Raw genomic sequence first — 16893 nt, 5'->3', positions numbered from 1 at the left:
ATCACCCCCTTCCCTCTGGGCCTTTGTAGTCCCCTGTAGCTAGCAGCACATCGGCCAATGAAGTCTGGCTAACTTGACCTCTGCCAAACACCAGCTGTCCTGCTCTGTTCACTGCTTTAACTCCTATGGGAGAGTCTCGTCCACCTGTTCCTTCCAGGGGCCTCCCCATAGGATGCAGATCACAGACACATGACTAGGCAACAGTGTTGAGTGATTATGCCAGACAGCCAGGTGCCAAAGCAGGCTGCCCACTGTCTGGGATGAAGTCTGAGAGATAATGTAAAATGCTCTGAGAGCCAGTCTATGGTGATCTTTGAAATTTGATTTTAGGAGCTGGGTGTGTAGGTTGGTTGGTAGAGTGCTTTCCTAGCAGGCATGAAACCCTGAGTTCAAGTCCTAGCCCCGCATAGACTGGGCAAGGCAGCAGAAGCCTGTAGTCTTGGCACCTCAGGAGCTAGAGGCAGGAAGACCAGAAGTTCAAGTTCACCCTTGCATACATAATGGATTCAAGGTTAGCCTGAGCTACTGAGACCCTGCCCTTCAGAAAGAAGTAAAGACCTTTGATTTCAGGCACTTTCCCTTTGGAGCCCAGGCCTTAAGCATCCTTGAGCCTTCATTTCCTTTCTCATTTTTTCTCTCTTTCATTGGTGGGAGAAATCTTATATTCGGGGGTTGAGTTGGTCATTCTGATTTATAGCCTTCAGTGGTCTACCAGACCTCTCTTGTTTAAGTGCTCCCGCCCCCCCCCATTTTCTTTTTTAAAAAAGATTTTGTATTTTTAAGTGTGTGTGTGTGTGTGTGTGTGTGTGTGTGTGTGTGTGTGTGTGTGTGTATGTGTGTGTGTGCGCACGCGGGTATTCTCAGAGGCCAGAGGCTTTGGATCCTTTAGAACTAGAGTTACAGGTGATTGGGAGGGGCCTGAAGTGGGGACTGGGAACGGAACTCCAGGCCTCTGCAAGAGTAATCAATCTTAACTGTGGAGCCCTCCATCTCTCTAGCCCCCTTACATTCTCACCTACCTAACCATACCTCCCTAGGCAATCATTGCATTTTTTTACCATTCTTAAAAAATTTTAAATGTATTTGTGTATGTGTGTCTATGTATGTGTGTGTGTGTATGTATGTATATGCATGTACATGTGCAACAACACATGTGGAAGTCAAGGACCACTTTCAAGAGTCAGTTTTCTCCCTCCATGGATTCTGGGAATCAAGCTCAGGTTGTATATTTTACTCATGTCATATCTCAGCCTAGATTCTAAATTTTCATTAGAAGTATTTAATCTATGTTTAGATTTAATGAAATTCATTGTACCAGGCTTTCTTTTAGGTCACCAACCAGCTTCCAAATCACAACATGAGACTTATTAGTTATGAATGCTCAGCCTTATCTTATGCTTGTCCCATGAGCTCTTATAACTTAACCTGTTTCTGTTCATCTACGTTTTGCCTTGGGGCTTTTTACCTTTCTTTCCTTCTGTATATCTTACTTTCACTGCTTCTTGTGTCTGTCTGTCTGGCAGCTGCCTGGCTTCTGGCCTGGACATGCCCCTCTTTTTTTCCCTTGTTCTCTTCTCTCATTCTCTCTCCTATTTATTCTCTCTGCCTGCCAGCCCCACCTATCCCTCTACTGCCTAGCTATTGGCTGTTCATTCAATCAGGTGCCTTAGGCAGGCAAGGTGAACCAGCAACACATCTTTACATAATTTTAAAAAATGTAGCATAAACAGATCTTTACATCCTTAACAAAGGCAGCAGAACATAGTTAAAGTAATACTCTGCAACACAAACAAATGTAACACATCTTTGCCTAAAGTAATATTCTACAATAATTCATAGTTGGAAAAGTAGGTCCACCTGCCCAAGTTCTCCTAGGAACACTTAGGTCTTATAATAACTGAATCAAGTGCTAACATGTACTCGTGACTTGACAGATCTGTTTGTTTTGTGGAAAGACTGAATCTTATTTGAAGTACATCACTTTCAAAACTATACCCAGAGTTCAAGGCCAGCCTGGGTTATGTGGTAAAACTCTGTCTCCAAAAACTAAATCAGACCAAACTAATCACTCAAATAAAACCCATCTCTGTCCAGGTTAAGTAAATTAACCAACTCTTATGTCAACTCAATATTAACATGAAATTCTAAGGAGTGTCTTATAAACTGAAAAGTGCCTTGGAATTTATTAGTGTCAATCCAACATTCCTCAAATATTTCTTGTCATTTTTGTGGCTCATTTACACAGTGATGAAAACTTACACATGTTTGTTTCAGAAAAACGTATTTGTTTTCATTATGAAAGATTTCAATTTCAGCATAAAAGAAACCCTTTTATTTATTTTTAACATAGGGTCTGACTATGCAGTCCTGGCTGTCCTGGAACTCACTATGTAGACCAGGCTGGCCTTGAACTCACGGAGATCCACCTGCCTCTGCTTCCTGAGTGCTGGGATTAAAGGTGTGCACCCACATGCCAGGCAATGTTAGCTTCAATTTTTTTTATTCTAAGTTTCAAATAACCATTGTCTTCCCTTGGAGCTTTGATTTTAGTTTTTTCATATGCAATGAGATTATATACACAATTTTTTTTAAACAATTGAGCTTTTTAAACTACTATACATTCAAGATTATAGATTGGGTTATGAATGCTTAAAATCTTTTAAGTTATTGCCAGTTCTGAGTGTGAGAAAAGACAGTGTGACTACAGGAAGCTGTGTTGCTATACAGAAAAGAAATAACCATTGTCAAGTCCCATCCCTAGTCATGGCCATAAAATACAATGAAGAAGAACAAAATATCTCACTGAAGACAGATTTAGGATTTTTTCTTGGGGGCTTCCATCACATTTTGGCTATGGGAGCAAACTATAGGTACAAATAAAATACCAGAAGCAAAATATCTTTTTAATCAAATAAAAAATACGTTATTTAATAGTGCACACCTTTGATACCAGCACTCAGAAGGTAGAGGCAGGTACATCTCTGAGTCTACATAGAGAGTTCCAGAACAGCCAGGGCTACACAGAGAAACCATGTCTTTTTTTTTTTTTTTTTTTTTTTTTGTTTCTTGAGACAGGGTTTCTCTATGTAGTTTTGGTGCTTGTCTTGGATTTCACTCTGTAGACCAGGCTGGCCTCGAACTCGTAGAGATCCACCTGGCTCTGCCTCCTGAGTGCTGGGATTAAAGGCGTGCACCACTGCCTCCCATCGAGAAACCATGTCTTAAAACCCAAATCAAACAACAACAACAACAACAAAAACACTGAAAAAAACAAAACAAAAGAGAAATGTTATTTATGTGATACTGGGAAAACACTGAAAGGAATTTGTAAAACTCATCAATAATTTAATAAGATGTTTTATTTTTTTAACCCTCTTAATGTAGATGTTTATGTATGAGTTTCATATTCCATGAAGATTACATGTCTGGTGTAGTTGGGGGTATCTGGATATTTTAAAAACTGTCCTTTTCCAATGAAAGCATTTAAACAAATATTTAAACAGATTTAAACAGGTGGGTGGCATGATGTGGGATTACTCACACTTTTGGATCTCACCTCTTTCAAGCACAAACGTCCCATTCACCAGAGCAAAATTATTGGGTATTTTACAGCGTCCCTTAGGAAGACTCTGTCTGCTAGGCAGAAGTGCTCTCAAGAGCCAGCTTGGTGCACACGACTTTGGGTCCCCTTCCTCTCCTGTCTCCCTATCTTTTTATGTTTTCATTATGCACACACTGTACCATCATCTCTCATGGGATCACAGTGAGCTGGGACATTACTGCGTGTCATGAGTGGGAACATTGATGACTGTGGACCTCTTAGGTCATGCAGATGTTATGGGAACATCACATGTGATGTGAAATTTCTCATTGTACCCAGAGTTCCAGTATCAAAGCCACACATACCTATATCATCTGGGTCAGAAACAGTGAAAAACAAGTCAGCTGGAATATCTATTTTCTTTCGATATTCCCCGAGAACAGCCTCAGGTCACACTTCTCCAACAAAGTTCTCACCAGTGGTCACGATGGACACACGAGCAGCTGTTTGTCTTCTGAGCCCAGGTCGTTGGAGGGAGGAATCAGTTCCACCTGCTGGGATTTGACTCATGGCCCTTAAAGCCTGTCTTAAGGTCACACCTAGTCACAGGGTGTGGTACTAGCTCCTCTGAAAAAAGCAACAACCTAAGGATCATTTTCTGTTCCTGTGACCACCGAGCACTGCTGCAGCAGCTGCACTGGCCTCACATACACTACTCAGACCTCCAGCTCACGGAAGCCCTGCTGTCAACAGCCAGAAATGCGTTCCAGCTGGCTCAGTCTTACATGTTTTTATAGAGAGCATCTAAAACTTTCATAATTTCATAATTCATCAGGGCGCCACTTAAATTTTCTTCTGAACCTCTGACCTGTTTTACTAGCTTCTGATGCATTAAAATATGAAATAGATACGTATGTTATGAGCCTTTAAAAATTTTTTTCATTGTGTGTGTGCATGTATGCACACCTAAGGGCTTGTATGTATGCACATTCAGGGCTGGTGTGGGGACGCACATTTGTAGAGACCAGAGGACACTATCATTCCTCAGGCACCGTCCAACCGTTTTTTGTTTGTTGTTGTTGTTGTTTGTTTTTTGTTTTGTTTTGTTTTGTTTTTGAGCCTGGAGCTCACCCTACATGTAGACTTGGCTGCCTGGTCAGTGATCCCCAGGGGTCTGCCTGTCTCCACGTCCCAGCATTGGGATTACAAGCATGCTACCACACCCTGGTTTTTCATTGCCCTGTGTTTCAAATGCTAAAGATATTTCAGAACTTCCTGGTTCAAGCACCAATATAGCTTTCATCATTCCCAGATTCCTCAGTCAAGCAGTCAGAGGCATTCCTTATAACAAGGCCGTCCACGTTTCTTCAGACCTGAAGTGATTTGTTAGATGTTGCTAAGTAACCCACATTTCTCTGTTAACCAATGACTTCCAGCTCATCTTTCCATTTTCCTACAGCTTCCATGCCCTTTAATAATTTTTCTGTCTCCACTGAAAGTACTTTCTCTTCATACAGCTTGTGGACTTCTTTCCAGTCTTCTGTAATGTATTTGGTCAAGAGTGGCAAATCTTTCACTAGACGGTAAAATGGGACAGTCTTAACAATCGTTGAGAGATCGTCCATTTCTTGGTTTGTTTTCTATAACTGCTAGAGCAAAGACCATACCAACTTTTTTTTAATTTATTTTTTATTTATTATGTACACAGAAGAGGGTGCCAGATCTCATTACAGATGGTTGTGAGCCACCATGTGGGTGCTGGGAATTGAACTCAGGACCTCTGGAAGAATAATAGTCAGTGCTCTTAACCTCTGAGCCATCTCTCCAGCCCGACCATACCAACTTTTTAGTGTGTGTGTGTGTGTGTGTGTGTGTGTGTGTGTGTGTGTGTGTGTGTGTGTTTGGGGGTTAGAAAACAGCTTTGTGGACTCAGTTCTTTCCTTCCCTCTATCCTTGCCTGCTCTGTTTGGAGTGCATAGAAACAGCTTTCCCAGTGAAGTATGAGGATCTGAATTTGAACCTCAGTACTCATGTAGAAGGAGGCATGGTGACATGTGCTTATAACTCCAGTGGTGGAATGTGGGGGCAGAAAGAGGAGGATTCTGGTGGCTTGCTGGACCTCCAGTTGAGCCAAAATGGCAAGCTCCAGGTTTGGTGTGAGGTCCTGTCTCAAAAGAGAAAGTGAAACCAGGTGTGGTGGTGCACACCTTTAGTCTCAGCACTGGAGAATTGGCGGCAGATGGAGCTCTGAGTTTGAAGCTAGCCCGGGCTACACAGTGAGTTCCAGGATAGCCAGAGCTATGTTGAGACCCTGTCTCAAAACAAACAAACTAATTAACTAACTGTGGTAGTTTGAATGTAATTGGCCCCATAAGCTCATAGGGAATGGCACTACTGGGGTGTGGCTTTGTTGGAGTAGGTTTGGTCTTGTTGGAGGAAGTATGTCTCTGGGGAGGTGGGCTTTGAGGTCTCATATAAGATCAAGCCATGCCCAGTGTCTCAGTTCACTTCCTGTTGCCTACTGATCAAGATGTAGGACTCTCAGCTCCAGCACTATGTCTGCCTGCATGCCACCATGGCCCATCATGATGATAATGGACTAAACGTCTGAACTGTAAGTCACCCAATAAAATGTTCACTTTTATAAGAGTCTCTGTGTCTAGGCAGTGGTGGCTCATGCCTTTAATCCCAGCACTCAGGAGGCAGAGCCAGGCGGATCTCTGTGAGTTCGAGGCCAGCCTGGTCTGCAGAGCGAGATACAGGACAGGCACAAAAACTACAGAGAAACCCTGACTTGAAACAAACAAACAAACAAAAAACAACAGCAAAAAAAGAATTGCTGTGGTCATGGTGTCTCTTCATAGCAATAGAAACCCTAATTAAGATACTAACTAACTAAAAGACTAACAAACATCAACACCAAAAAGAAAGTGGAGATGGGGCTCAGCAATCCTTGTAAAGGACTCAAGTTCAGTTCCCAACGCCCACTTCAGGTACTCACAACTGACTGCAGTGGTTGTTCCAGGCGATCCAACTCCCTCTTCTGTCCTCTACATGAACACAAATGTACAACACACACACACACACACACACACACACACACACACACACACACACACACGCACACGCAAAAGTCACAAACAGCTAGTTATAGTATGTCACTTAATCACAACTCTCCTATGAAGTTCTATTATCAGCTCCATTTTTCCAGGGGAGAAAACTGGGGCACAAAGAAGTTAACTGGCTATCCCACGGTGCCGAGTCAGGGCTTCAGCCCAAGCAGTCTGGTTCCCGAGTGGGCCTCAACCTCTCCTGTCAGCTCCTTTATGGACATGGATTAATTCACTGTTGACTTCGGCAATGCCCTGTGATATCCAGGTTTATGAGACACAGATGAGAAGGGAGGAGGGTGGGGGACAAGGACAGAGTACTAACAGCCAGGGCTGCTGTCAGCAGCATTCGATCCTAGGCAGGAGAGTCTATCTCTTTCAGGGCAGGACAGGCCCTGTGTGGCCGAGGTGACAGGCAGAAAGGAGTGGGTGTTGATGAGCACAGTCCAGAGGAGGACTGATGGCCTTCTCAGTGCCTTTGTCTCTGAGCTGACATCTTATGTAAACTGGCTGGTAGGAAATTCTACCTTACACTTTCAGTCCACTGCATTTGGAGTCCTTCCAGAGGGAGCACTTTGGTGGGTGGTGGAGTTAACTTTGGCTCAGGTACTGCTAGCTGTTCCCACAGAGATTGGGTTTAGGCTGCCTAGGCTGCCAATGCTCACAGGGTTAGTTCTTCGTTCTCCAGGACCTCCTTTCTTAGATTGGCCAATGTGTGCTGAAGGGCTAGTCCCTGTTGGGGGGGTCAAAATTCAACATCAGTGATCTGGAAACAAAATGAGGAGGATCAGAAAGTGGGACCTCTGACTCCACCTACTAGGATCCTGTAGTTGACTGTTTTACTCTTTTTACTCTATTGGGGGGGCACCATCCAGCTCCCAAATAAATACACAGAGGCTTATTATTTCTTTGAATGCCTGGCCTTAGCTTTGGCTAGTTTCTAGCCAACTTTTTAAACTTAAATTATCCCGTCTACCTTTTGCCTCTGAGCTTTTACCTTTCTATATTTCTGTATATCTTTTCTTTCCTTCTTATTCCATGTCTGGTTGGGTGGCTGGCCCCTGGCATCCCCCTCTTCCCACATTTCTTCTCCTATTTATTTTCTCTGCCTGCCAGCCCCTCCTACCCTTTCTCCTACCTCACTATTGGCCATTCAGCTATTTATTAGACCAATCAGGTGTCTTAGACAGGCAAGGTAACACAGCTTCATGGAGTTAAACAAATGCAACATAAAAGAATGCAACACATCTTTGCATCATTAAACAAATGTTCCACAGCATAAATAAATGTAACACATCTTTAATATTCTATAACAGGATCCCTCTCAAGACAGTGAGTTCAGGTGATAAATAAGGCTCATCTCTCTGTCGGGACTCTTGGCTACATCCATGGCTCCTTCCCAGAAACCATAGCTCTCCTCCAGTTGCTTCGGGAGTGCCAGGGCCCTTTCTCCTGGAGTTGCTGAGAGTCAGAAACATGTAAAGTGCTCTCACCCCACCCCTGCCCTACGTTGGAGTGCCCTGCGCCAGAGATCTCAGATGGTCTGGCTTTTCTTCTGAGGAGGCAGGTTGCCTGAACCTAGGGACTCATAACATGCTTTTTAGGAGGCAATATTTCACAGGCTATTTTCCAAGCTGCCACCCTGCCCCTCTTCCACCCCTTCCTGCCTTGTCTGTCATCATTTCTAAAACCACACCTCAAAGCCCTTTGAGCCACCATCACCATGTGCTGCCCTCCTTCCTCTGAACCTCTGTCTCTCAGAGTTCTCTGTTTCTGAGGGAACCTGAGAAGCCAGGTGTCCTCTGCCTGGAGAACTCATGGGAAATGCAGATCTCTTGCTGGGTGGTTTGCCTGCCTCACATGTTATTTCTTACAAATCTCACCGTAGCTTGAGATGTTAAAGGTCATGACCCTGTACTGGAAATGGTAAAAATAGGCTTCAGCTATACCACAGCTTACTCTAGAGAGCCCTGCAGACCATTGTTCTGTTTCATTCCAGACTTCTCTTTTAAATATTTATTTTGATTATTTTAAATTATGTGTAGGTGTGTGTGTCTGCTTGGATTATATGCACTTGAGGGCTGGTGCCCTAGGAGACCATCGGCATTGGATCCCTGGAGTTGGAGTTATAAACAGCTGTGAGCCCCTTGATGTGGGTGCTGAGAACCAAACTCCGGTCCTCTGGAAGAGCAGCAACTGCTCTTAACTGCAGGGTCATCTCTCCAGCCCCTCTAGACTTTTTTTTTTTTTTTTTTAATGATGCTAGAGACTGAACTTAGGACTTCATAAATGCTAGGCAGGTGATCTACCTCTGATCCACATCCCTGCCCAGATTTTAAAAACAAAAACAAAAACAAACAAAACAAGACAAGGAAAGTAAAACAGCCTCCTAGCTCTGTCTTTTGAGGATCACACTAGTACACTTCTTTCTAGAATGACATGATGGATTGCCTTTTAAACTGGTCAGCAGGCGAGAGTATTTCAGTCATTGGTTATGTAAAAAATTTAAAACAGTCCAACTATTTCTTTGAAAATGATTGTGAGAACCTGAGTGTGTAAACCTGAGGAGATGGCTCATGGGTAAAGTGTTCAGGGTGTGGTGTTTGAATGAGAATGAGAATGGCCCCGACAGGCTCATAGAGTTGAAGGCTTAGTCAACTAACTTAGTCAATAGTTCCAGGGAGTGGAACTATTTGAAAGGACTGGAAGGATTAGGAGGTGAGGCCTTGTTGTAGGAAATGTGTCACTTGGGGTGGGCTTTGGGGTTTCAGAAGCCCATGCTAGACTCACCTCTCACTTCTTGACCTCTGGATCAGGATGTAGCTCTCAGCTACTGCTCCAGCACCATGCATGCCTCCATACCCCTGCTATGATGATAATGGACTAAGCCTCTGAAACTGTAAGCAAGCCTCTAATTAAATGTTTTATTTTATAAGAGTTGCTGTGGTCATGGTGTCTCTTCACAGCCATGGAACAGTGACTAAGACACAGGGCAAGCATGAGAATCTGAATTTGGATCTTCACCTGATTCCTGCACTGCACTTGGAACCGAAGTCCTGGGTGTGTGTGGTTTGGGGACAGTTGGATCAGGAGTTCCATGGCCAACAGTCTAGCAAATCAGTGAGCTCCAGGTTCAGTGACAGACCCTGTCTCCGAAAATAAGGTGAAGAGTGATAGAGGAAGACATTGGACACACACACACACACACACACACACACACACACACACACACACACGAGTAAATAAATAAATACACACAGGGAAGCCTGGAATAATGGTTCCTACCTGTAATCTCAGTACTTTAAAAGCTGAGACAGGGGGATTATCATGAGTCTGAGGCCAGCATGGGTTACATTGTGAGTTCTAGGCCAGCCTATCCTATGTAGTGAGACTCTGTCTCAAAACAAAAACAAAAACAAAAAACAAAAACAAAAATAGCCCACTAAGTCCTGAGAGGCTCAGCAGTTAAGAGCACTTGTTGCTCTTACAGTGGACCTGAGATCAGTTCCTAGCACCCATGTGCTCATAACTACTTGTAACTCTAATCCCAGGAGATCTGAAGTCCTCTTCTGGTCTCCACAAACATATGTTGTGGAGTATTCCTCTACAGTGTGTGAGCATGTGTCACTATGATTGGTTTAATAAAAAGCTAAATGGCCAATAGCTAGACAGGAGGTATAGCAGGATCTTTTGGACAGAGAAAGAGCTCTTGGAAGAAGAAGGGTGAAGTCACCAGCCAGATGGAGCGGAAGCAGGATGGGCAGCACAGAGTAAAGGTAACTGAGCCATGTGAAAGAACATAGATGAAAAGAAATGGGTTAACTTAAGCTATAAGAGGTAGTGGGATAAGCCTAAGCTATAGGCTAAGCTTTTATAATTAATAATAAGTCTCCATGTTGTTTTTTTGTGAGCTGGTGGCCCCAAGAAAAATCTGTCTACAAACATGTGCACATAACATAAACACATATTCACACACACAATTTAGAATAAAATCTTTAAAAAGTTTAAAGTGAAAATAAAATCCAATAAATAAAAAATAATCAAATCAAGATTGTTCAGTAGACAAAAGTAATATGCTGCCTGAGTTTGATCCCTGGGACCCATATGGTGGACGGAGAGAGCTAACTCCTTCAAGTTGTCCTCTGACCTCCACACATGCCCATGGTTTGCCTCCACTCCCTCCCGCCCCCCCAAATAAATAAATAATTGTAAAAAACAAATCAAAAGCAAACCCGAACAAACTATAAAACACAGGACAGGGTGCCGCTTAAAGGGTTGGTGGTAGAGGGAGGCCCCTAGACCAGACCTCTCTAAGCTTTGGTGCCAGAAGAATGTCCTGGCATTAGGATTCTGTTTGACATGTCTGAAAGCTCCTGATTATTTTTCATGTCAGCTGGCTGTGGCTCAGAGAGACTGTGGCTGATGAGTTAGGACGGATGCCCGTCTCCAAGCTTCCAGCTGCAATGTTTTTACAGGCTTCCCAGGGAAATCTGTAGGTGTTTCTCCATACAAACACTCCAAGATGCTTGTCCAGGAAAGAGGCTGGAGGTGTGGGGGAGGGGGAGGCAGAGTCAGAGGGGCCTGAGTTTCTTATTTTCCTTCCTTATCACCATCCTAACATCAGCTCCAGTGAAGTAGGTCAGGGAGGGGACCCACGGGGCATAGAAAAGGACACTAGAGTTGGCAAGGGGTTAGGTTTGAAAAGAGAATGAGTTAACTGATTACTCTGTATTTGTGGGAGTGGGGGAGCCTAAGTGTGTGGAGGTCAGAGGACAATGTGAGGAGGTCAGTTCTCCCCATCCACATCCCAAGGACAGAACTCAAGCTGTCAGCCTTGGCAGCCCATGTATTTTCCTAGGGCACCATCTCCATGGCCTCAAGGGGTCAGGTTTAATGGGCGAGAAGAAAGGGAAGTGAGGCAATATAAAAAGAGACCGACCTGGATGGAGTTTCAGTCTTGCTCTAGTTTGGGGGCAACTTCTGGTCCCTTTCCCTACCTCAGTTTCCTCTGAAGGCGTCTTTGTCCAGCAGCAGCTAGCATAGGTGTAGGCAGGCCACGGGAAAGGACAGTGTGGTATAAGATAGCCCACACATTGGGAGCGGACTTAGGCAATCCAGTGCTGAATACTACAGTCTCTTTGGGCCTTAGATTCTTCACCAGGAAGGCTGTAGGCACAAGGTGATCTTAGCCCCAGGGCACTGTAGGCTTTCATAGCAGTGATCTGGGGCTGAGTTTAGGGAACTGAGGAAGGGGCAGATGTTGTTCGAGTACCTGGAATTGGAGGCTCCAGTGCTCCTTGGGAATAGTCTACAAATTTTGGCTGCTTGTTGTCTGAGACAGAATCTCTTGTGGCCCACGTCAGCAATCTAGGTCTTCAACCTCTTGAGTGATGGGATTACAGACATGTCCGACTTATTTTATTTATTATGTAGCCCAGGCTGGCCTCAGACTTACTACATAGCCAAGGATGACCTCCAATTTCTGTTTCTCCTACCTCCCCTTCCTGAGTGCTGGGATTCTCAACTCATATAATCTTGTTTTATAAGTGAAGAAATGGCTTAGAAAGTCAAAGTGCTATTGTGCCTTCCTTGGTTTTTATCCTGTGAACTCTACATAGTCTAAAGATTCAGCTTAACACATGTATGTGTGTGGTAGACAAACTTTTTTTGGTTATTTCTCTAAATATTGTTGATTTTCTTTTTTTCAAAACATCACATGATTGTTACAAAAATTTCCATTTATAGGAAGTGGAAAAAAAATAAGAAACTGCTGCCATGCTCCTACCCCCAACCCCTAGGTCCCCAGGGGAGTTTCCTGTAAACAGTTGATTCTCACCTCTCATTCCCTTCCTTCTTCTCTCTTTCTGTTTTTTGAACTATGATCTTGCTATGTAGCCCAGACTGGCCTCAAACTCATGGTCCGCCTGTTTCTGTCTCCTGAGTGTTGGGATGCCAGGCATGCATCACTTTGCCCTATTTCCATCCTGCCCTTCCTGGTGACCCTCTCCATTTTTCTTTCTCATGTAAATGATGCTGTAATATAAATTATTCAACTATACACATTAGAATCAGATATACCTGTCTTCCAATCCCAGCTCATAGTGAATCATTTGAGTGACCTTGGACAAGTTATTTTAACCATAGTGTGTGTGTGTATGTGTGTGTGTGTGTGTGTGTGTGTGTGTGTGTGTGTGTGTGTGTTATCCGAGTAATAATAGTATCTGCCTTTTAGGATTCTGGAATATTTAATGAGATATTATAGGAAAAGCGTCTAGTAACCTGGTACATAGTAAGCAACACACACAGTCTAGTGACGCTTAATGAGTCAGAGAGAAAGCATGCACTAGATCTTAGATCTTGAGGTTCTAACCTCTAGCTTCCCAACTTTGCCTTCTTATCTCTGTTTCTTACCCAGACAACCCCCGCCCCAGGCACAAATGTGCAATATTTGCTAAATGAACATCTGCGGGTATGTGGGTCGAGGGTGGATCTAGGGAGCTGAAGTCTGTGGAGTTCTTGGGATGCCTGTCCTTGGACAATTCAGGCTTTTGCCCCGTGGCTTAGGAGAATGGCGACAGCAGGGCTGGCTGGACCAGCTGTTACCTCAGGGCTCCATGCCTGGACAGTTGAGCCTCTAGGGCAGAGACTAGGGCTCTCAGCTTAAAGGATCTTGGCTTAAAAGGAATGTGTAGTGGGCTGCCTCTGCTCAGGAGGGGCTAAAAAAAGCCTCGGCCTCCCCTGGGCTATGTGTGAGGGTTATCAACGGCTCAAGTCAGTTCATCTCTCTCTGGCTGCTCTGGCACTTAGGAGAGGGTCTGTTTCCCTGCCCCTCTCTGGGTTTCCACCAATTGGCAGGAAAGATCAGTCTGCTCCAGAGGTGCAAGCTGTGAGGAGTGAGGTGTGTGCGGGGGTGGGGTGGGGTGGGAGTTGTGGGGGGATGGGGAGGGGACTGGTGGCCCCAAACTGGTGACAATACTGAGATGCCAGCTGCGCCCTGCTGGTGTTTCTTCCTTTTATAGTAAGCGACAGTTGCTCCTGCTCTCACCAGCCCCTCTGTGGGGGCTCCTGCCCAGGATAAAAGCAGAAGGCGGCCTTCCAGTCTTCCATCTTCTCTCTCAGGAGCCACTGCTCTTCTTTTGGTCCCTTTTTAGGTCCTACCTCCACTGGAGACCCCAAGACAGCATGCCTCCCAAGAAGCCTGAGCCCAAGAAGGAGGCTGCCAAGCCAGCCACAGCCCCTGCTCCAGCCCCTGCCCCGGCTCCTGAGCCCCTCAAGGACTCTGCCTTTGACCCTAAGAGTGTGAAGGTGAGTGACGCTCAGTCCACTGGGTAGGGGTAGAGATGACAGGGTCTTATTTTCTCTGTTGCTGAGAGATCTGAGTCTCTCAGGTCAGACAGAGATGAGGACCATGGCATCCATGCCCTAGGTCATAGCCCCAAAGGCCAGTAGAACCAGAGCTAGACTTAGGTTAGAGGCTTTCTGTTTTAACAGCAGATTGCTGCTATGTGCAAAGAGGCTCAGCTAGACCACCCCTGATTAGTCCAGCAGAATCCAAAATGGTGGCAGGTGCAACCAACCAGCCAGCTTTTGTAAAACATAGTGTGGGGCAACCATAGTGAAGCAAAGGTCGGCCTTTACCTAAAGAGGATCAGGAATATATCTTTTACAACTTACTATTTTATTCACTGTGTATGGATGTTTTACCTACATGCATGTCTGTGTACCGCATACACACAGTGCCTGTGGAGGCCAGAAGAGGGCGTTGGATCCATCAGAACTGGAGTTACAGATTGGGAGATGCCATGTGGGTGCTGGGGATCAAACCTTAGTTCTCTGGAAAAACAGCTAGTACTCTTGCCTGCTGAATTCTCTTTCCAGCCCTGAGAGGCGGAACATGCTTATGAGAAATAGACACATAATGGGAATTGGTGGTACATCCGGGAATGGGTGTGAGCAGCCAGGGAGGATGCTTGTGTGCTGGGGCATGGGAGGCCTCATTCACAAATATACTCTTGGGAAGGGAGGTAGAGAAGATAAGAGCAGCCTGGGGCCTTCTCTTTTTCTTTCCCTTACACTGATGTGCCACTCTTTTGCGGCCCCAGCCTGAGTGGCTTACTCCTGACCGAGACCTCTCTAACTTGGTGAGGGAGCTGGGCCTGCTTTCTTTAGTCTCCCAGTTTTAGGCCCGCTTCGTCTTGTTCTCTTCACCTGGCCGGTAACACCCCTCTCTCTGGAGCTGATGTGAGTCCCGTTGACTGACTTAGTCATTTTAGGCCTCCCAGCAATCTGGCCCAGCTGCTGAAGGAATGAACCAGGAAGGGCTGGGCCTGGGAAGGAGGGGGTCCGAAGCTTCTAGAAAGGAGCAGTTTGAAGACTTGACACCAGATTGGGAGAGGTCAAGTGTCTCCTGGTATGAAGGGCTATTAATATCAGGTCTGGAGTGATCCAGGGCGGGGGGAATCTCACAGGGCAAGGCTGGGGTGATGAGGAGGACAAGTTTCTGTGACACACAGGCAGAGACCCTGAACCCAAGGCTCTAACTGTGTGGGCCTCCATAGTCTTTTCAGGATCGAGCTCACTTAAGACACATCATACAATACTGTGCCAAGGGGTGGAGAGCCTGTTAGCCCTACGGGGTTTAGCAGGATCCATCTGTCAAAGAGATGAAGGAGTTGCCCCATGCCTGGACTGGTTGTGTGGCTCCTTGTGGGGAAACCCCCGATAGTCCCCGGAGGCTTTCTGCATCATCTGTCTTTCCTGAAAGCTGACCATCTGTGTCCCCAGGAGCCTTTATTTCTGATTTGTCTGATAAAACGCCATGCCTGGTGCTCGTTGTCTGGACAACAGCTGCCCCGTGGCGTCAAATGAGCACACTTCCCTTTCATCTCTCACTTCCCTCCACTCAGGCACCTCTCCTGGTTTCCCGTCCTTTAAACAGGAGAAAGAAGTCAGCGTTAGTCATGGGAGCCATTCCCCATTCACACAGCACCCAGTGTCTGGTTTATAAGATCCCCTGACCCAAGTGAGAGCAGAGGTAAACCTGAGCCCATGGCGTCACGATGACCACGGGGTCAGGCTGAGTGCTTCTGTCTTGGTTTCTTTCACATGTCTGCTCCTGGGGCAAGAAGCATCGCAAAGCAAGGCAAGCGTTGTCTTTCCCTCGGAGGGTTAGTGTAGACCTTGCTTTTCCTCATGGGAGGTGGAGGGTGCTTTTCTTTTCCTCATTTACCGCCATGCTTGCAAAACCATTCCTGGCCATAGTTCCCCGGCTGAGCCCCTGTCAGTTCTGGAGAAGAGGTAGGGTGGGCAATGAATGCTGCAGGGGTGGCACCCGGCACCACTAAGGAAGGGAGGACCAGGGTAGAGTGGAGTGGGGAAGGACGTCATCGAAATGACATCCAAGATTGTTAAAGTGATGACTCATACTTGGTCATCTTAGTTCATTTTTCAGAACGTCCCACCCAGGTACTCAGAGTTGTACAACCATGTGTGTTAGGGGGTGGGCACCCCAAATCCATTTCTTCATTCAACACAATATTTTTGAGTACCTACTATGCACCAAACACTTTAGTGATAATATCACCCGGGCTGGGTGGGGGCAGGGACCTGGTTTTAATGAGACAGGTCCAGATAAGCAGTGACAGAGAATCCAGGCACGTGTGACTTACTAGAGTGCCTAGGAGGAAGGTGGTGTGGGACCGAGGAAGGGAAAGCTTCCTTCGGTGAGGTGCGGGCTGTCCCAGAATGAGCAGCAGTGAGCACTCAAAGCCACAGGAGGCACATCTAGTCAGGGCAGTGTGACTAGTGAGAACCTGGGGTGGCGGCTTCTCCAGGGCTCTCTAGGAGGAGGAGTTTACTGTCGACCCAAAGAGATTGCAATGCAGGTCACCATAGGCTCTAGGACTGTGTAGATAGATAACTTTCCTTTATTTTTTTCCTCTTGATGGCAATTTTTTAAAAGATTTACTTATGGGTATGAGTGTCTTGTCTGCATGTATGTATGTGTACCGTGTGCGTGGCTGTCGAAGAGAGCACTGGAACCCTTGGCACTGGAGTGGCAGATGGTAGTGAGCTGTCATGTAGGTGCTAGGAACTGAACGTGGGTCCCCTTCAAGAGCAACAGTGGCTCTTAGTTGTGGAATCCTTTCAGCAGCTCCACCCTTTCACTTACCTTCTTGGTTTTGAGAGAGCTTTGAAGGCTGCATTACCTCGATCTCCAGCTTTGGCCCATTCATCAGGAGA

General features: G+C 45.6%; 1 protein-coding gene and 1 pseudogene across 3 annotated transcripts in view; one reads left to right on the top strand and one right to left on the bottom strand.

Moving 5' to 3' along the window:
- The window catches only part of Myl4 (myosin light chain 4), a 46198-nt gene that overhangs the window by 18919 nt on the left and 10386 nt on the right, over positions 1-16893 (top strand). For all 3 annotated transcript variants that reach the window (XM_052756382.1, XM_052756381.1, XM_052756380.1), the window contains one exon: positions 13803-13956. In XM_052756382.1, coding sequence (XP_052612342.1) covers positions 13834-13956 — 123 coding nt within the window. In that variant the 5' untranslated portion in view covers positions 13803-13833. The remainder of the gene's footprint in view (positions 1-13802; positions 13957-16893) is intronic.
- Positions 3453-5166, bottom strand: LOC128121433 (RNA-binding protein RO60-like; annotated as a pseudogene).

The sequence above is a fragment of the Peromyscus californicus genome, unplaced genomic scaffold (assembly GCF_007827085.1).
Source record: "Peromyscus californicus insignis strain IS unplaced genomic scaffold, ASM782708v3 Scaffold_3__1_contigs__length_106647218, whole genome shotgun sequence".
Classification (NCBI taxonomy): domain Eukaryota; kingdom Metazoa; phylum Chordata; class Mammalia; order Rodentia; family Cricetidae; genus Peromyscus; species Peromyscus californicus.
The sequence above is the reverse complement of the archived record's forward strand: the minus strand, read 5'-3'. Positions and strand labels throughout refer to the sequence as shown.